Source organism: Pan paniscus, chromosome 8 (genome assembly GCF_029289425.2).
Source record: "Pan paniscus chromosome 8, NHGRI_mPanPan1-v2.0_pri, whole genome shotgun sequence".
In the NCBI taxonomy this organism is placed as follows: Eukaryota; Metazoa; Chordata; class Mammalia; order Primates; family Hominidae; genus Pan; species Pan paniscus.
The window spans coordinates 115,352,254-115,373,383 of NC_073257.2; the positions used below are offsets into that span (position 1 = coordinate 115,352,254).

A 21,130-nucleotide genomic window follows, 5' to 3' on the forward strand; every position below is an offset into this window, starting at 1 on the left:
CATAAAGGATGCTCAGTTAATAAGTGTGAATGAAGGAATACATGAACAAGTGAATGAAGAAAAGAAGTGAATCTTGGACCAAGATAAATTTGTAGGGAGGCAAGAATTCAGACACAAAAGGGAGACAGCACTCACCTGTACAGTTCCGCGAGGAGATAAGACAGTACACTTCTGAGACGGCACAGCTCTGTGAGATGAGTGGGGGGTGAAATGCCTGTACAAAGCTCACTGCCATGGCAGCTGCCACCAGATCACCTCCGACTGGCCTCTAGACCCTCAGGGACCTCTCCCCATCCCACATGCCTCAGCCTCCCCCATCAGAGCCAGTCAGCACAGGCAGGGAGAAGTCATTTCATGTGGCTGCAAAGGGCTGGGCAGAGCTGAGCCCCAAACAGAGAACTCCCTCATTTTCTTCTTCTTTTTTATTTTTATTTTTTTGAGACAGAGTTTTGCTTTTGTTGCCCAGGCTGGAGTGCAAAGGTGTGATCTTGGCTCACTGCAACCTCTGCCTCCTGGGTTTAAGCGATTCTCCTGCATCAGCCTCCCAAGTAGCTGGAATTACAGGTGTGCGCCACCATACCTGGCTAATTTTGTATTTTTAGTAGAGACAGCATTTTACTATATGTTGGCCAGGCTGGTCCCGATCACCTGACCTCAGGTGATCCACCCACTTCGGCCTCCCAAAATGCTGGGATTATAGACGTGAGCCACTGCATCCAGTCATCTTTTTTTTTTAGGATGGGGTTTTGCCATCTTGCCCAGGTTGGTCTTGAACTCTGGGCTCCAGTGATCTGCCTGCCTTGGCCTCCCAACATGCTGGGATTACAGGCATGAGTCACTGTGCCTGGCTGGACTCCCTCATTTTCAATGAGAGCCTTGGAAATGGGAGCATGTTAGTGTGGACACCATTTCTCTGCTCCCATTGTAGTCTTTGGGTCCCAGTGCCCTTCCCCGTATGGGGATGCTGAAGGTCTCTCTTGTATCATCGTCACAAATTGGGGCAGGTGCCCAGGGATTTATATGAATCATATAGAAACCTACCCATCTGCTTGGCCAGGACTACCTCCCTGGGTGAACAGTCCCCTCCCCTGGGAAGTTGGCAATAACCGGTGACTTTCCCTCTGTCCTTCCCCTGCTCGGTTGCTCAGAAGCACCACTAGATTTGTTGGTCCTCCTTCCCCTGTCTAGGAATTCTCTCCTCCCTGGCCTGCGTCTGGACTCTGCCTCTGTGACTAACCCTTTCTCTCCCTTGTTGCCTCCTCTTCCCACTCCAGAACTTGAAAAGTCTTAGTCCTTCCTCATCTCACACAAGCCCCTCTTCTCGATGGCCCTATCCATTTCTGCAGCTTCAGCATCCTCTCCACATGTGTGAACCCCAAATATCATCACTCTTCCTGACCTTGCCACCAAGCACTTGTCTATCATTCCCAATTGCCAGCAGGATAAAATCAAAGTCCTGAGCTAAATCCTCAAGTCTCCTGCCATCTTCCCCTCCTCTTGCAAACCTAGCTGAGATGGGGACCACAGCTGCCCAGGCAGCATGAGGGTGGGGACTGGAACAGCCAATGCCCATGCCTCCAGTACATTCCTGCCTTGTCTGGCTTGCCACTGTGTCTCCCGAAGAAGGTCCACATACAGGACATGGTGAGGGGTTTGAAACCACATTGGGGACAGAAGAGGATGAAAGATACATTTGAAAGCTGTCAAGGACAGAAGATCAAGAGAATGTATTCCCAGGTACCGAGCTCAGGGAACATGGCTTGATGGGACTCCTGGGCCCTCTGGCCAAGGTCTTTTGCTTTTGCCAGGCTGGACTGCATGCCTCTCCACTTGGCTCTTTGTTCACTTGTTTTATCTCTCTATCCACTTCCAGACTCGAAGCTCCATTAAGACAGAACTATCTGTCTTGCTCTCTGGCCACTCTAGGCATTCAGTGAGTATCTGCTGAATAAATAAATAGAACATGCTTTGCCCCTTGCCCAACTTTATGCCTTTGTTCCTTTTTCTTTTTTTTTTTTTTTGAGACGAAGTCTTGCTCTGTCACCAGGCTGTTGCAGTGGCGTGATCTTGGCTCACTGCAACCTCCGCCTTCAGGGTTCAAGCGATTCTCCTGCCTCAGCCTCCTGAGTGGCTGGGATTATAGACGTGCTCCCCCACACCCAGCTAAGCTTTGTATTTTTAGTAGAGACGGGGTTTCGCCATTTGACCAGGATGGTCTTGATCTCTTGACCTCGTGATCTGCCCGCTTCAGCCTCACAAAGTGCTGGGATTACAGGCGTGAGCCACTGCGCCCAGCCTATGCCTTTGTTCTTATTTCTTCCCTCGAGATGCTCTGCACCCTCCCTCCATCTTTCTTTCCACATGTCCAAATCCTTCCCATCCTTAACACCCATTCAAATGGCACCTTCATTGTGAAGCCTTCCCTCACCCTCCACCCCCCACCCCACTGACAGCCTCCTTCTCCCTGCTAACTCCCCGTGGCACCTGGTTTGCCTTTATTAGATCACTTACACCTTATGCTTTGGATTCTCATAATTTCTGTACCCACCTCTGTCCCCCTAATAAAGTGCCAAGATGTAGACTTTGCTCTCCTCCAGGCCTCTGCCCCTTGCTGATGACTCCCCTCTCTACCCCATCCCTGCCCCGCAGACGTCCTGCTATGGCCTCCATCAGCACAGATGTTGGCCACAGACAGCATACCCGGGTTCACCCCATGCTTTTCTACTTCCTCAGCACAAGGAAGCACAGCTCCTTGAGGGCAGGGGCAGGTCATCAGTGTATTCTCTCTTCCCTATTCCCTGGCACAGTGCTTTCTATGCAGTAGGTGCTCTATAAGTGCTCAGTATAGGAAGGTAAGAGTATCGATTGCAGTCGGCAACTTTTTACTCCAGATGCTGCTTCCCTGGAGCCCAAAGCAGCCTCCCTGAGCCTCCTTTCCCCAGGCTGGGACCTCACTCATGCAGACTAGGCCGCCGCCAAGGTCTCCCTCCTTCCTCCACACCCTATCACTGCTAAAGCTTTGCCTAAACCAGGTCCCAACCCAGCGCTATTTCCGACATTTGCATGGCCTGACCACAGCCAGTAGGTGGGGGGAGGCTGAGCTGCAGGGATTTTCGGGTCTCACAAGGTCTCTTGTCAAGAGCCCAGCAGCACAAAAGTCGCCTGATGAAGGGGGCAGGCTCCAGGGTGGGGGGCATCCAGGGGCCCCTGTACTTCCTGGGGTGCCGAGGAAGTAGAAAAGCATGGGGTGAACCCGGGTCTGCTTCCTGTGGCCACCATCTGTGCTGATGGAGGCGACCACAGGGTGTTGGGGGTGGGGGTAGGGAGTGGGGGCTGGATGAGTCATCAGGGAGGGGCAGAGGCCCAGAGGACAGCAAAGGCTAAATCTTCCCCAAACCCTTCCTGTTCGGGCTGCCAGAGATGGAGTGGCAGTTTTGTTTTTTTGTTTTTTGACACAGAGTTTCGCCCTTGTTGCCCAGGCTGGAGTGCAGTGGCGCGATCTCGGCTCACTGCAACTTCTGCCTCCCAGGTTCAACCTATTCTCCTGCTTCAGTCTCCTGCGTAGCTGGGATTACAGGTGCCCACCACCACACCCGGCTAATTTTTATATTTTTAGTAGAGACGGGGTTTTACCATATTGGCCAGGCTGATCTCAAACTCCTGACCTCAGGTGATCTACCCGCCTCGGCCTCCCAAAGTGTAGGATTACAGGCATGAGCCACTGAACCCGGCCTGGAGTGGCAGTTTTTCCAGCAGAACTAACACCGGCATTTCAAGGGTTTTTATCCCTGAGCTAGACCCCACACTCCTACTTTGCTCTGAGGAAATCATCACCAGGGTGCTAACCTCTTGCTAAGGGCAGCAGTAGATACCCCTGGGAATGTCTAGGGGAGGGGGTCATCTTAGGAAGGGACCTTGCTGAGCCCAGGGCTCAGGCTAGTGGTGGGGCAGGTGGTGCATGGAAGGTGAGGGAGGAGCACCTGCCCCCACTGCAGGAGAGCAGAAGGCTGAGAGGAACCGAATCTTGAAGGAGGAGGACCCAGGCAGGGCTGCTCGGCCTTGGTTGGCCAGAATTGGTGGGGCCTGGGAAGGTAGGAGCTGGGAGAGTCAGCCCCTTGACATTCAAACACAGAAATATCCCCTCAACGGGAAAATATAAAAGTAGTCCTCTGTAGCAGCCAGCAAGAGGCACTAACTAGTGGTTTCAAGAGGAACTCAACTAGCAGAGCTTGCTAGAACTTGCTATGAGAAACTTGGTATAAGCTGCTAGAAACCCCAGAGAATTAAAGACACAAGCCCAGGCATGGTGGCTCACGCTTGTGTATCCCAGCACTTTGGGAGGCCGAGGCGGGTGGATCACCTGAGGTCAGGAGTTCGAGACCAGCCTGACCAACATGGTGAAACCCTGTCTCTACTAAAAATACAAAAATTAGCCGGGTGCGCATGCCTGTAGTCCCAGCTACTCGGGAGACTGAGGCAGGAGAATCGCTTGAACCGAGGAAGCAGAGGTTGTAGTGAGCCGAGATCGCGCCATTGCACTCCAGCCTGGGCGACAGAGCAAAACTTCGTTTCAAAAAAAAAAAGACAATTACACAAATGAAACTATCGAGGCAGCAGACTAAGGTCATTATTATTATTTAGAATTGACATCTAGAACCCAGAACCCATGGCAGATTTACTTAGATTCTTGCTACTCAAAGTTTGGTTCACTGACCAAAAGCACATCAGCCTCCAGGAGCTTGTTTAAAATGCAGAATCTCAGACTCGGTCCTGGCTACACTGTCTGAACCTGTATTTAACAAGGCCCTCGGTGAACCGAGTCCACATTAAAGTTTGTGAAGCGCGCTGGAGGCCACACCCAGAAACTAGGCAGAGATTGGGCTACTTTAAAAAGGAGGCTAACAAGACTTAGGGTGCCTGCCGTGGGGTCCCCACGGCCTGGAAAGACTCCAGAACTTTGTCAGCGCGGCATTTCACCTGCGAACACTGCCGCTTCAAGCCTGGCCAGGACCCTACACGTCGGTGTGTTGTGACAGCCTCGTGCCCAGTGCCAAGGTAGGGGCGCGGTGGCTAAGGCCACCCCCGCAGAGCCCGGGGGATGCAGCGAGGTCCAGCGGCGGCTTGCTGGAGTACCAGGTGCTTAGGAGGCGGTCCACCTGCTCCCGGCTGGAGATTGCGCGCAGGTGGGCCTTCCCACTTCCACTGTCCAGGCCTTCTGGGGGCTCAGGCACTGCGGGGGGCTCAGGCACTGCGGGGAGCTCGAGTCTCCTGCCTGCATTGTCCCGGCGCAGCCCCCGCGCCTGCAGCTCACTCTGCATGCTGGCAAAGAAGTGCAGCACGCAGCGGTGCGCGAAGTCCCGCGCATGCTCACAGCAGGTCTCGTCGAAGAGCTTCTGCTCCAGGTCCACGTAGTTGCTCCAGTATCTGCGCTGCAGGAAGACTGTCTGGTCGAAGCAGGGCCTCAGGCAGCGGGCCAGGAAGGCCGCGATGATCAGCAGCAGGGTGACGCTCCAGCCGATGGCCTGCAAAGTAAGGAGGCCCGAGGTTAGATGTGAGTGGGGCCTAATCCTATATACATATGTATTTATGAATACGTATATGAATGTTGCATATTTAATTTGATCATGTCTACATAATAATATTCTTCATTTTCCAATGGATTCAAATACTCCTTAGAGAATTTAACTGCAGTATACCACTCAAACATCATAATTCATTAATCAGAGTATTGAATGAAATGGGACCAAATAAAATAAATTGAGAAGAATGAACGCAAAGAAAATTGTGTGATCATCAGATTACATGTCCTCTTTTGTATCCCTGTGTCCTTGTAAATTTAATTAACTCTTAGAGCATCTGCTACTTGAGGAATTGTCCTGTATAGTGTGGCAAAGGTATTCCAAAGTCCCTCCTTTTACATTTCCCATCCATCCTTCCTCAAATCTATCCACTTTCCTATTCAGTCATCCGTCCTGCCAACCATCCTTCATCCATTCATCTATCCTCCCTTCCATTCATTCTCTCATCCTTGCATCTATCCACCCATTCAATCATCTCTCCACCTATCCAATCGTCCATCCTCTTGTCTTACTGTAAATCCGTCATCTTCCCATCCAGTCAAGCTCCTAACTATCCTTCCATCTGTCCATCATCTATCCATCTCTTCTCCCATTCATTCATGCTCTCATATGCTCCTCCTTCCTTCCCTTGATCTATCTACTCATCCACCCCCCCATCCAACCATCCATCATCCATCCTCTCATCTTTTTATTTATTTATTTATATTTTTTGAGATGGAGTCTTGCTCTGTTGCCCAGGCTGGAGTGCAATGGCGTGATTCAGCTCACTGGAACCTCCCCCTCCTGGGTTCAAGCCATTCTCCTGCCTCAGCCTCCCGAGTAGCTGGGATTACAGATGTGCACCACCACACCCAACAAATTTTTGTATTTTTAGTAGAGACGAGGTTTCACCATGTTGACCAGGCTGGTCTCAAACTCCTGACCTCATGTGATCCACCCGCCTCGGCCTCCCAAAGTGCTGGGATTACAGGTGTGAGCCACCACGCCCGGCCCCCCTCATCTTTTTATCCAGTCCTTTGTCATCCTTGTGTGTGCTTATCTGTCTATCTTCCCATTTAGGCATCCACTGTGCTATATTTTGTGGGAGGCACTGTGCTAAGAACTAGGGGCTCAGTCGTTGTTCTCACAGAGCTCATACCTTAGTGAAGGAAATAGATGATTAAATAGGCGATGACTGGGTACTTGTCATAGAGAGGGAGTCCAGAGGAGGGACACCCATCCTGACTTTGAGGGCCAAGACTGAAGGCTGAACGACAGTGACACACAATATGAACAGGGGACAGTGTTCCCAGCCAGGAATGAGGACAAACTGAAGTAGTTCTCTAAAGCTGGGGCCCACACCTGGCAGACTCCTCTCCCTCCTCTCTACCTTCCAAAGCCATAGTCTCTTTAAGGCCCAGCTTGAGACCTGATGCAATTGTGTGGACCTGGAGCAGGGAAGTCACGTCTCTAAACCACAGGGACATATTTGAATCCTTATCATTTACAGAAGTGATTTCCACGATTTATAAAGCTCTCTCATTTGGCATCTCACAGGACTCCCCCAACATCACCAGATTTAAGGTGAGTATTTTATACACGAGAGTAGAAAACCAAACAACTTACTACACTTTACATGACTGATAATTTACAGCTGAGTCAGGATTCAAACCCCGGTCTCACTGCAAATTCCATGCTCTTTCCACCGAACTAGGGAAAGCCTAGAGTTTTGAAGCTTGCAGGGACCATCAAGATGGAGGAGACCAAGCTCCCCTGTATTTTGCATGATAAACTGAGGTCCAGAGGGGTAGTCCCATGGCCAAGGTCACAGTCTGAGCCAGAATCAAGTGCATCCTGCACCTGGGTCCTCCCTCCACCGCACCATTGGCCAGCCCATGAGCCTGTCAGACTTCCCAAGGGGCAGGGGCTGTGTGTTTATTATCTATAGCCCTAGTGGTGCTCCGTGTGTAGTGGGTTCACATAAATACTTTTTGGTGGACACAACTCAGTGCTGGGGCTGTAGGAGCAGTGGTGGTGGAATCTGGAGTCTAGGCTGTGGGTAGAGCTGGGGTTTGTCCCCCAAGATAATAGAGTTGGTGCCTTTTGGGAAGATCAGCATCTGGAGAGAGCCTGCATTGTTGGAAGGTGGTTAAGAGGAATAATGACACTCCTTCCGATCCCTGCTCTGCCTCTTATAAGCTTTGTGACTTTGGCCTTATGAACTAAACTCTCAAAACCTGCTTCCTCACCTGGAGAATGGGATGATAATGGTTGTTCCACAAAGTAAATGAAATAATACATATAAAATGCTCACTGCAGTGCCTGGCACATAAATGCTCAATAAGTGGAGATTAGTATTATTTCTCACGGGTGGGAAGAAGGTGTGCAGTGGGCGCAGGCAAGGCAGAGCAGTGGTCTCCAGCACTTCCCTGCCTCCTGGGAATGGGCTGAGCCCATCATCTGTCCCTCCTCACCACCCCCTCACCCCACTCCAGAACCAATGCGGGGGATTTGTGAGGGTGCAAGGGCCGGGGGAGGATCACCCCAGTTACCTGTGACAGGCACCGCAGGTAGCGAGACACTGCCTTCCGAGCAGGGCTATCCCTGACCAGCTCATCCTCCTTGCAGGGAACCTTGGCCAGGAAGAGCTGTACCTGGCTGGGGGTCATGTTGGCAAAGTCCAGAAACTTCTCAGGGTCCACAGAGCTGCTGAAGGCACACACGAAGCACTTCCCGTCAAGGAGGGCCAGCAGGATCCAGACCAGGGGGGCGGCCAGCGCCCTCTGCAGCACAGAGGAGCACATGTACCTGGGAGCAGAGGAAGGAGGGGGGTCACAGGGGGCAGCTGGAAGTCAGCTGCAGCAGGGGAGATGCAAGGATGGACTGCTGGGAAGTCCCAGGCTGGGTTACATCAGACTGCAGCTCCCAGTGTAGAGGTCTCAGTGACAGAGACAGGCAGAAAGGAGGGCAGGGGCCCCTGGGATCCCCAGGACTGGAGCACTGAGGACTTGGTATTCCTCTTGCCCTAGGCCTTGCAGCAGACACTGCTGGTGCCCTGCCCATGCCAGAGGCATCTGTGGGTGCAGTGGCTGGTTCTATTCACCTGGAGGGCCCGAGGGCCTCCTACCTCAAGCATCTGCATTGTTCTGCCCCTGGGGCTTTGGAGGATTTTTTGCTCCAGAGAGGGGTAGGCTGGAAGCACTGAAAAGTTAACCCCCAAATCAACCTTCAACCCCAGGGGGATGGGGCCTTGTGGATAAATATCCCAGGTTCTTAAATCCTCAGTGGGACAATTCTGAGATGTGTTCTATGCATGCCCTTAGGGGGTCCCCTGAAGGATTAAGCCCCAGTTGCCCACTCATTATCACATTCTTTCAGAGCCTGCTTTTGGAGGAGAGCCTGAGCTAAGACAGCCCTGCCCAGTAACCCTCCAAAAGCAGCACCTCTAACACCCCTACCCACAAGGCATCCCAGGAGCCCACCCTCTGACCAGCCTCAGGCGCCTTTCCAGATCAACTCTGCCCCTGCCTGTAGTGACCTCGACTGGGTATTGGCCACAGGACAGGAGCCCAGTGGAGCTGTGCCCACTGGACCCCAGAGGAAAAGGCCAAGGACACACCCAGTGCCTGTGACCCACCCTGCACAGCTGAATTGCAGGGAGATGTGATCCCTGAGAACATGGAACAGAGGCTGCGGGTGCACCGGATGCAGATGTTGTTTCTGAATTGGATTGTACACAAAACATCCAATGGTGTGTGCCAGGTGTGTGCGTGCATGGCCTACCCAGTGTGAGCTGTAAATATGTTCTAGGCAGTGGTGGCTTTAGCATTTTCTTTTCTTTTTTTGTCTTTTTTGAGTCTTGCTCTGTCGCACAGGCTGGAGTGCAGTGGCACGATCTCAGCTCACTGCAACCTCTGCCTCCCAGGTTCAAGCGATTCTCCTTCCTCAGCCTCCTGAGTAGCTGGGACCACAGGTGCCCAACACCACGCCCAGCTAATTTTTTATATTTTTTAGTAGAGACGGGGTTTTGCCATGTTGGCCAGACTGGTCTCGAACTCCTGACCTCAGGTGATCCACTTGCCTCGACCTCCCAAAGTGCTGGGATTACGGGTGAGAGCCACCGCGCCCGGCCCCCCCACCCAATCTCTGGCTCCTTATTTTCCCCCAAGGCTAGCCACAGAAACTAGAATCCATCTTCCCCAAGGTGGGTCATAGAAACCAGAACCCCTTTTCTCCAAAGCTGCCACCATAAAACCTAAAAATATGATTCTAATTTCCCCCTGCCTTTCTGTCTAAAAACTGGCCGTAAAGAAATGATCTGACCTACCTAGTTTCATTGTAGATCATAAGACTCCCTTCTAGAGAGGGTCCTGCCCCGTGTCTGGGAGAAAGGAACGCTGTATAGAGAGGCCAAGAAGAACCTAGATGGCCTTGCTGAGTTTCCCCACTCCGTCTATAACATTAGTTCATCCCTTTTTTAATCCAATTCTATTTCTGCATGGCTATCCAAACCTTGTTGAACCTAAGCATAAAAATGAACCATTTCCTCTGTATCTTTAGGTCTTTATTCTGAAGGTTCTGTGGCACATAAAACGGTAATCAAATAAATTTGTATGCCTTTTCTCTTATTAATCTGCCTTTTGTCAGTTGATTTTCAGCAGAGCTTCAGAGGGCAAAGAGGAAGTTTTCCCGCAGCCCCTAGAGTGGCCTGGGTAATTGGGAATCCTGTGTCATTCCTATGTTTACAGCACTGGCCACGGAAAGGTGACAAATGATAGGAACAGAAATATGTTTCCAGAGTGGAAACTGGCAAGTGGCTCTCTGTGAGCCGATAATTCCTAGTTGGGGAAAGGAGAGGGCGCACCTGGCAGTACCTGTAGGGTGGGTGGAGAATCCCCTGATAATGAGAATGGTTGGGGTCTGGGGGTGCACTTGACAGTGCCTGTGGGGTGGCTGGGGAGCCCCTGGCAAAGCTCATGGGTCACTGAGTGGTGTGGGACCGCACCTGATGATGCCTGCGTCCTTCCTCCGGTGCCCTGCGGGCCGGCGCCACTCCTCGACCATCACCACAGACTGCCGGTTGGCGAGGAGGCCGCAGAGAAACAGGGCGAGCGGGGGCGTGAGCAGCAGGCCCAGGCCGTAGAGCGCATTGTAGTGCACCAGGCAGGGACAGTTGAAGTCAAAGGAGGAGTACAGCTTGACGGTGACCGCAGCCAGCAGCAGGCAGATGCCATTCATCACCGACTCCGAGCTTGACTGGAAGTGCTGGAAGAGCATGCGGAATTTATCCATGGCTCCAGCCTGGGTGGGTGGGCAGCCGTCGGTTCGGCTCAGTGAGGCTCTGGCCACCTTCCTGGTGTCTGCTGTGCTGGGGACGAGCCTGGGATCTGCAAGAGGTTCTCTCTCTGCTTCCAAGGGCCTGAGGGGCCAAGGAGGAAGCAGTACCCAGGCCCCAGCCCAGGCTCCCGGGGTCCAGTAGGCACTTAAGGCAGGGACAGGTTCTCACCACAAAGGCTCCCCTGCCCAGCCCAATGGTCCCCTGGTGCCACTCCCCTCCTGTCTGGGGGAGTGAGTCACCCTCTGTGACCAGGCAGCCCAAAGCACCTCTAGGCAAATGGGCCCCACCCTGTCACTCCATTCCTCCCGGCCCATTTCTCTTTGCTTTACGGTCTGGATGCTCGGGCTTGACAGCTGTTGGAGCTTCCTTCGGGGGACAGGCAAATTCTGGGTGTGGTGAGGCAAAGATGCTGATGGAGCCAAAGTAGTATATTTTCTGGTCTTGATCAAAAGCATGACTTTGAACTTGTCTCAGAGGCATAGTAAAACAACAGCAACAACAACAAAATATGACGACTCAGCTCAGCCCAGGGAGATTTCATGTTGGCTTTCAGGCTAGGAGGAGCCAGAAGGGGCACCTATTCCTGACCGAAGGCTTCCTGGAAGAGGAGACCCTTGAGAGGAGTCTTCAACGATGTTTCAGCATTTGCCATGAAAGGGGTAGCGGAAGGGGATGGCCTCCCTGGGAGACGTGCTAAACATTGTGCATTAACCACTGGGTGCCCATGGGAGAGGCTGCTCAAGTGCCACGCCCACACCTGCATGGCTTTCCCCCTGCCCTTCTTCCGTGTGAGGGGCATGCATTTGAAATCACTGCTTCTTCTCCTAACTCTCCCACATCACTAGGTCTCTCCTTGTGTCTCAGTTCCAGTCTCTCCGAAGGATGACAGCCCAGATGTTTGAGGGACCCCTGAAACCTGCAAAACGAATTTTGTAAAGGTCACTTGGCCCATATTTTAAGTCAGATCATCCCAAATAAGTCTTGCAAATTTCGTAACCATCTGTGTGGTCTGTACTTCTGATGAAGACAGACAGAAACCTGGGTCTTAATTATTATTAATATTATTATGAGATAGAGTCTTGTTCTGTCACCCAGGCTGGAGTGCAGTGGCACGATCTTGGTTCACTGCAGCCTCTGCCTCCCGGGTTCAAGTGATTCTCCTGCCTCAGCTTCCAAGTAGCTGGGATTACAGGCACCCACCACCACGCCCAGCTAATTTTTGTATTTTTAGTAGAGACAGGGGTTTTGCCATGTTGGTCAGGCCGGTCTCGAACTCCTGACCTCAGGTGATTTGGCCCCCTTGGCCTTCCAAAGTGCTGGGATTACAGGCATGAGCCACTGAGCCCGGCCACTTAGTATTTTTATTTTCCACATTTGTACGTTACTCTAGGTCCTATGAGACAGATTTCCCTGTGTGAGGGAAATGAGGCACTGGAGAAGATGGGGAGAGCCACCAGCGGCCCTGTGAGTCTGACTCTGAGCGGAGGAGAGGGCGGGGCAGGGGTGAGAAACCCTTCAAGCCAGGAGGACCACCACAACTTCAGGTGGGTACAGTCCCAGAGGGGCTGTTGGAGGTCACATACCCTGGCGGGGACAGAGCCAGGGAGGAAGCTGGGATCCTCCATCTGTGCCTTTCAGCCTTAGTCACCCACTGGGCTGCTGACCAGAAAAGGGGACTGTCCTGGCCCAAGGCCAGGCTTCGTGACCCTGAACCAGCAGGGCTGGTGTGGAGCAGGCGGGGAGCTAACTGGGCTGGGAGGGTCATGAGCACCCCTCAATCCCATTCTAGTCTCAGGGAGGGATAGAGTGTCCTAAGGGTCCCCAGCCACTCTAACCTTGAGAGTTCAGAAAACAATAGACAATGCTTCTGGAAGAACACTTTGAAGAAAACTGGGTCAAAGACTCCAGGCCAACCTTTTCACAGCTCCAGCCTCTGAGAGGTAAGACAGAACTACCAGGTCAGCCTGGGTCCCTGGAGCCCTGCAGGGCAACAGGTGCTGAGTGACTGCAGCGAGGCTGACCCTTGCCGGGTATTTACAGGAAATACTTCAGTAAAGAAACAGGCCAGAAAGAAGCCCACCACAAAAGGGATATTATCTGTCAAAGAGAGGGGATGGCTTACATTTTTTTTTAAATCTCTATTTTCTGAATTGTCAACTTTTATAATAGTAGACATAATAGATCATTATTATAATCATAATAATGATTTTTAACTATTTCCAGCAAAAATCATAAAACATTTTAATTAGAAAAACATAAAAAGATAAAAGGACAAGGCAAAAAGGAGAATTCCATTTTGTTGCCTGGAGCTTGGCCCTGCTGAACTAGTAGAGAGAGAACTAGAGGCAGCAATAAATGGAGAAAGGCTTCTTTTACTCACACATATGGAAAGATATTAAATTGCAGATCTGGCCGGACATGGTGGCTCACGCCTGTAATCCCAGCACTTTGGGAGGCCGAGGCAGGCAGATTGCCTGAGCTCAGGAGTTTGAGACCAGCCTGGCCAACATGGCAAAACCCCATCTCTACTAAAAATACAAAAAATTAGTCGGGCATAGTGGTGCATGCCTGTAATCCCAGCTACTTGGGAGGCTGAGGCTTGAGAATTGCCTCTCTTGAGGCTGAGGCATGAGAATTGCTTGAACCCAGGAGGCGGAGGCTGCAGTGAGCCCAGATCATGCCACTGCTCTCCAGCCTGGGCAACAAAGAGAGACTAAAAAAAAAATTACATTTTTCTTTTTAATAATGATTTAATCTTTTTTTTTTTTTTTTTAAACCAGTTGTAAATATGTGTTAATTTGCAATTGGAAGATCTTTATAGAATAAATCTTTGGTACTTTCTTCATGTTATTTTGTTTTATTTTCTTTTTCTTTTTTTTTTTCTTTTTTATTGATCATTCTTGGGTGTTTCTCGCAGAGGGGGATTTGGCAGGGTCACAGGACAATAGTGGAGGGAAGGTCAGCAGATAAACAAGTGAACAAAGTTCTCTGGTTTTCCTAGGCAGAGGACCCTGCGGCCTTCCGCAGTGTTTGTGTCCCTGGGTACTTGAGATTAGGGAGTGGTGATGACTCTTAACGAACATGCTGCCTTCAAGCATCTGTTTAACAAAGCACATCTTGTACTGCCCTTAATCCATTCAACCCTGAGTGGATACAGCACATGTTTCAGAGAGCACAGGGTTGGGGGTAAGGTCACAGATCAACAGGATCCCAAGGCAGAAGAATTTTTCTTAGTACAGAACAAAATGAAAAGTCTCCCATGTCTACCTCTTTCTACACAGACACGGCAACCATCCGATTTCTCAATCTTTTCCCCACCTTTCCCCCCTTTCTATTCCACAAAACCGCCATTGTCTTCATGGCCCCTTCTCAATGAGCTGTTGAGTACACCTCCCAGATGGGGTGGTGGCCGGGCAGAGGGGCTCCTCACTTCCCAGTAGGGGCGGCCGGGCAGAGGCGCCCCTCACTTCCCCGACGGGGCGGCTGGCCCGGCGGGGGGCTGACCCCCCCACCTCCCTCCCGGACGGGGCGGCTGGCCGGGCGGGGGGCTGACCCCCCCACCTCCCTCCCGGACGGGGCGGCTGGCCGGGCGGGGGCTGACCCCCCCACCTCCCTCCCAGACAGGGCGGCTGGCCGGGCAGAGGGGCTCCTCACTTCCCAGTAGGGGCGGCCAGGCAGAGGCGCCCCTCACCTCCCGGACGGGGCGGCTGGCCAGGCGGGGGGCTAACCCCCCCACCTCCCTCCCGGACGGGGCGGCTGGCCGGGCGGGGGACTGACCCCCCCACCTCCCTCCCAGACAGAGCGGCTGGCCGGGCAGAGGGGGTCCTCACTTCCCAGTAGGGGCGGCCGGGCAGAGGCGCCCCCCACCTCCTGGACAGGGCGGCTGGCCGGGCGGGGGGGCTGATCCCCCCACCTCCCTCCCGGATGGGGCGGCTGGCCAGGTGGGGGGCTGATCCCCCCACCTCCCTCCCGGACGGGGCAGCTGGCCGGGCGGGGGGCTGACCCCCCCACCTCCCTCCCGGATGGGGCGGCTGGCCAGGCGGGGGGCTGACCCCCCCACCTCCCTCCCAGATGGGGCAGCTGGCCGGGCAGAGGGGCTCCTCACTTCCCAGTAGGGGCGGCCGGGCAGAGGCACCCCTCGCCTCCCGGACGGGGCGGCTGGCCAGGCGGGGGCTGACCCCCCCACCTCCCTCCCGGACGAGGCGGCTGGCCGGGCAGAGGGGCTCCTCACTTCCCGGTAGGGGCGGCCGGGCAGAGGCGCCCCTCACCTCCCGGACGGGGCGGCTGGCCGGGCGGGGGGCTGACCCCCCCACCTCCCTCCCGGATGAGGAGGGAGGACGCTCCTCACTTCTCAGACGGGGTGGCTGCCGGGTGGAGGGGCTCCTCACTTCTCAGATGGGGCGGTTGCCAGGCAGAGGGTCTCCTCACTTCTCAGACAGGGCGGCCGGGCAGAGACGCTCCTCACATCCTGGACGGGGCGGCAGGGCAGAGGTGCTCCCCACATCTCAGACGATGGGCGGCTGGGCAGAGACGCTCCTCACTTCCCAGATGTGATGGCGGCCGGGAAGAGGCGCTCCTCACTTCCTAGATGGGATGGCGGCCGGGCAGAGACGCTCCTCACTTTCCAGACTGGGCAGCCAGGCAGAGGGGCTCCTCACATCCCAGACGATGGGCGGTCAGGCGGAGACGTTCCTCACTTCCCAGACAGGGTGGCTGCCAGGCAGAGGCTGCAATCTCGGCACTTAGGGAGGCCAAGGCAGGCGGCTGGGAGGTGGTTGTAGCGAGCCGAGATCACGCCACTGCACTCCAGCCTGGGCGCCATTGAGCACTGAGTTAACGAGACTCCGTCTGCAATCCCGGCACCTCGGGAGGCCGAGGCTGGCGGATCACTCACGGTTAGGAGCTGGAGACCAGCCCAGCCGACACATCGAAACCCCGTCTCCACCAAAAAAAAATACGAAAACCAGTCAGGCGTGGCGGCGCGCGCCTGCAATTGCAGGCACTCGGCAGGCTGAGGCAGGAGAATCGGGCAGGGAGTTTGCAGTGAGCTGAGATGGCAGCAGTACCGTCCAGCTTCGGCTCGGCATCAGAGGGAGACCGTGGAAAGAGGGGAGAGGGGAGAGGGGAGAGGGGAGAGGGGAGAGGGGAGAGGGGAGAGGGGAGAGGGGGGAGGGGAGAGGGGGGAGGGGAGAGGGGGGAGGGGAGAGGGGAGAGGGGAGAGGGAGCTCTATCTACCACACAGTCTTTCTATTTTGTTTTATTTTCAAATTGGAGTCTTGCAGATATATTCTTGGGGGTCTTCCAGTTTTTTTTGATCTTTGCAAAGGAGTCTGGATATTATTTGAGAAACACTGGCTTCACCGTTCTTGGAGTTCCTGTTATTGAGAGGGCTGTTTAGGACTAGATGCCCTCTACTGGAGAAACTCGTTGTATGTGATGTGTGAGAGATGTGTCTATGTACCTGTGTATGCATGTGTGTACACATGTATGTGTATGTGTGTAGTGCATGTGTATATTTGGTGCGTGTATGCATGTGTGTTTTCATACATATGGGTGTGGCCGTCTTCCTACTTTGTATATGGTGAGTATGCCCTCCCCTGACGGTTCTTTCTTTTCTTTTTCCTTCACAGGGAAGGCATTGAACGTGCGTCCCACTTCTCAGGACTGGGAGACTGTTGTTCTGTGTGTCTAGCAGAGGGTGGTGCCCTTTCTGTCTCTCGGTGGCGTGATTCTCTGCTTCCCTGAGGACACAGGCCTTTGAGCGGTCCTGGCAGACCCGGGGAAAGCAACGTGGCACTTCTGTGGGCCCCACTCTGGTGACTCCACAGAGCCTCGTAGCCCTAAGGGCAGAGACAGGCTGGAAATGAAATGGGGCCATCTAACAGATGGCGCTGGAACAACTGGCTAGCCATTCGGGAGCAATCTCTACTTCATGCTTCATACCAAAATAATTTTCACATGGTTCAAAGATTCAACATAAAAATTAAAATCATAAAAATTCTACAGGAAAACGTACAGGAATTTATTCATAATCAGAGGCTAAGGAAGGCCTTTGTGAACAGACCCCAGAATTTAGTAGCTGTAGAGAAGATGGACAAGTAAGAGTCATAAAAATTAGACGCTTCTATGGGCAAACATACCAATAAACAAAATAAAAATAACAAACTGAAGGAAGGGTATTTGCCACACAAAGGCCTCTTTTTCTTAATTTGCAGAAGGCTCATATAAATCAATCCAAAAGACGAACAATCCTATAGAAAAATGGGTAAAGGATTTGAACAGGTTATTTGCAAAAAAAAAAAAAAAAAAAAAAAAAAGAGAGAGAGAGAGAAAAGTGACCAAACATCCTGAAAAAATTCTAATCCTCATTCATAATTAAATAAGAAATGAAACCACCAGTTGCCTTTAAAAATTGCCAAGTTGTTAGCAACTGAAAGATTGATACTTCCCAGTGTTGATGAGGCTTAAGGAAATAGCTACTTTTCATCTATGGTTGGAGTACAAATGGGTAGGTTTTTCATGGAACAGTTTAGCAATACATTTAAAGCAAAAATTTAAATACACATGCCCTTTGACTTAGTAATTACAAAGTCTGTATTCATCCCATGGGTAGCTTTGCAGAAGGAGCCATGATAAACAAACAAGAATGTTCATTATAGCTCTTTTAATGACAATCAAACTGGAAGCAATCTAAATTTCATCAACAGGGGACTGTTTAAATAAAATATGACACAGCCATAAAATGGGATCCATGCAGTCATTAAAAGAATGAAGCAGGCCAGGTGTGGTGGCTCATGCCTGTAATCCCAGCATTTTAGGATGCCAAGGTGGGCGGATCACCTGAGGTCGGGAGTTCGAGACCAACCTAGCCAACATGGTGAAACCCTGTCTCTACTAAAAATACAAAAAAATTGGCCGGGCGCGGTGGCTCACGCCTGTAATCCCAGCACTTTGGGAGGCCAAGGCGGGTGGATCACGAGGTCAGGAGATCGAGACCATCCTGGCTAACATGGTGAAACCCTGTCTCTACTAAACAATACAAAAAATTAGCTGGGCGTGGTGGCGGGCACCTGTAGTCCCAGCTACTCGGGAGGCTGAGGCAGGAGAATGACGTGAACCCAGGAGGCGGAGCTTGCAGTGAGCCGAGATCGCGCCAGTGCACTCCAGCCTGGGCGACAGAGCGAGACTCTGTCTCAAAAAAAAAAAAAAAAAAAAAAATTAGCTGGGCATGGTGGTGTGTGCCTATAATCCCAGCTACTCAGGAGGCTGAGACAAGAGAATCACTTGAACCCGGGAGGCGGAGGTTGCAGTGAGCGGAGATCCCACCACTGCACTCCAGCCTGGGTGCAACAGAGCGAGACTCCATCTCAAATAGTAATAATAATAATATTAAAGTATTATTATTGACATAAAACAAAATAATCAGGTTTAAATCTTAACATTGTTTCTGACTGAGGAACAGAACATGGAACTGTTTCCCTGGTTGATAATACTTTTTTTCTTTTTGAAACAGGGTCTCACTCTGTTGCCCAGGCTGGATGCAGTGGCATGATCATGGCTCACTGCAGCCTCAGCCTCCTGGGTTCAAGTGATTCTCCTTCCTCGGCCTCCCAAAGTGTTGGAATTGCAGGCATGAGCCACGGTGCCCGACCATAATATATTTTTAACTCCTGTTTTTCTAAGAAGAGATAAATAAGCCTGAATTTTACAATATTATTTTCTCTTCCCTCTTACATGACTAAGAAACTATAAAGGTAGATTTTCTGCCCAAACGGAAATGACGTTTCCAGACCCTGAAAAGCGGGGCTGGTGCTCTGGCTAGGAGATCCTGCGACCATCGCATGTGACACTACATGTTGGGCCAAATGCAGAGACCTGGGGGCAGAGACAGGCAGGCTGCTTTGGGGGAAGAGGGCACCTGGATAGAGTTTCAGCTCTGGGGGTGATCGGGTGCACAGAGGGCCAGGCTAGGAAGCACCTCTGTTGTTGACTACACACCCTCAAGCTCTGGCCATGCAGTGACAGACGTTCCCTAGGCATCTGCAGAGTGCCAGGGGCTGGGCTCACGCAGATGCCCATACTGGGTAACTGGACACAGTCAGAGGGGGTATCCCGGTGTGAGTAGCGGTGCTCTGGAGGACTGTGACTCAGCTGAAGTTTGGGTAGCCTCAGCCTCAGTCCTGGGAGAGAGTCTCTGCAGGGAGCTTTGGCCTTCTGTCCTACGGTCACCGTGACAGGGAGAGCTCCTCTGCTGCCGGAGACCCCATCTCAGGATGAAAGGTAAAAAGTGGCCTCAGTGAAGGGCACATACTCAGAGGGGAACATCTCAGTGATTGAAGAGGGGGCCAGTTTCCTCAACGATATATTTTCTTTACCATGAAGTAGCCAATGGAAACTATAAGGGTATATGTTTTCCCAGCAAAACTCTTTTCATTTTGAAAGAGGAAAAGAGCAATCCGTAAACATTTATTTATTTATATATTTTTGTTTTGAGACGGGGTCTCCCTCGCCTAGGCTGGAGTGCAGTGGCGTGATCACTGCTCGTTGCAGTCTCAACCTCCCCAGGCTCAGGTGATCCTCCTACCTCAGCCTCCTGAGTAGGTGGGTCTACAGGTGCACACCATCACACCTGGCTAATTTTTGTTCCTTTGGTAGAAATGAGTTCTCACTATGTTGCCCAGGCTGGTCTTGAACTCCTGGGCTCAAGTGATCCACCCACCTCAGCCTCCCAAAGTTCTGAGATTACAGGCATGAGCCACCACACCTGGCCTCATAAACTTTTTTTTTTTTTTTAGACGGAGTTTCACTCTTGTTGCCCAGGCTGGAATGCAATAGCGCAATCTCGGCTCACTGCAACCTCTACCTCCTGGGTTCAAGCGATTTTCTTGCTTCAGCCTCCCGAATAGCTGGGATGCACCACCCAGCTACTCAGTGGCATGCGCCCCACTAATTTTGTATTTTTAGTAGAGACGGCGTTTCTCCATGTTGGTCAGGCTGGTCTCGAACTCCCAACCTCAGGTGATCCACCCGCCTCGGCCTCCCAAAGTGCTGGGATTACAGGTGTGAGCTACCGCGCCTGGCTCTGGTAAACATTTTTAAGGTGTTTTGAATGGCTTGAGGGCTCCCCAAAAACGTTTGTCAGAGACAAAGGGGATTCCAATGGAGTTGTAGTGTCACCTAGTGGTGGCTGGAGGGAGGAACTGGGGTGAGAGGAAGGGAGAGGCGGGACACACAGCAGGTCTGCTCTTTTGGCTATGAGAAAACCTTCCCTCAGTTATCGTCCCTGGGAAGAGAGCTGCCCTTGGGTGTGCTCTGGGACTGCTCTGGGGAAGGGTGCATGAAAGGGAGATGTCACACTGCCAGCAGCAATTGGAGAAAAGTCTGCTCCCTGTCCTGGGTCTCACGCTAAAGGCATTTGGTGTGATTTAAGGCTGCTGGCTTCTTGGAGAGATGCCTCCTGACTCCTATTTGTCTTTCAACTTTGGCCATGAAGGAGTGTTACACTTTTATGTGGTCATATTTATCATACTTTTCCTTTATGATTCTCTGGTCTTTGTAACGTTCTTGGAAGGGCCATCCTGCCAAGTAAAGGCCACTTAAAACATCTGTGAGAGAAAAGAGGATGCTGGGGGTACTGCAGCCATTTTGAGCATCTTTCTTTGATTTTATTGTCTTTTTACTCTGTTTTGTGTTCATCAGTAGCTGTGTGCTCCCTGGCTAACTTCCAGAAAGCTGAGCTGAAGCCACCAGGCATCTTAGGTGTCCTCAAGCAGGAGGGGGCTGGTTCAGGAGCTCAGTGAGGAGGCCTCCTTTGCCACAGGTGTCTCCCTCAGGCTGGGGACGTGAAGGAATTCCACCCTGGTGCAGGCACAGTATCATGGGAATCAGGACTCAGGCTGTCCTAGGGCTGTGCCTCCATGCCTCCCCCATCAGCTCCTAGGCAAGTGACTTAGCCTCCTCAAGCCTCGGGATTTTTATTTGTAAAATAGGAATAATAATAGTAATAATAACAAGAACAAAAATAGTACCTATCTCACAGGGTTGTTTCCAGACTTAAATGAACTAATGCATCTGAAGTGCTTAGACCAAGGCCTGGGACATATGAGTAAGTGCTTCATAAATGTCACCTGTCACAATTATCTGAGCAAGTGGCCCTGGGATAGATCAACTGATGCTGGACTTTGAAGTCAGTACACAACTTTCTTAGATGGAGACACACTGTCCTCTTTCCGAC

The 21,130-nt window shown here is 52.0% G+C and overlaps 1 protein-coding gene across 1 annotated transcript in view; it reads right to left on the reverse strand.

Annotated features, from left to right (window-relative positions):
• Nucleotides 1–4,389: 4,389 nt before the first annotated feature.
• CALHM3 (calcium homeostasis modulator 3) overlaps nucleotides 4,390–21,130 on the reverse strand; it is a 47,300-nt gene continuing 30,559 nt past the window's right edge. The window contains exons 4-6 of the mRNA XM_057299002.1: nucleotides 10,564–11,812; nucleotides 8,111–8,366; nucleotides 4,390–5,522 (exon numbers count right to left, since the gene is read on the reverse strand). Coding sequence (XP_057154985.1) covers nucleotides 5,013–5,522; nucleotides 8,111–8,366; nucleotides 10,564–10,850 — 1,053 coding nt within the window. The 5' untranslated portion in view covers nucleotides 10,851–11,812 and the 3' untranslated portion in view covers nucleotides 4,390–5,012. The remainder of the gene's footprint in view (nucleotides 5,523–8,110; nucleotides 8,367–10,563; nucleotides 11,813–21,130) is intronic.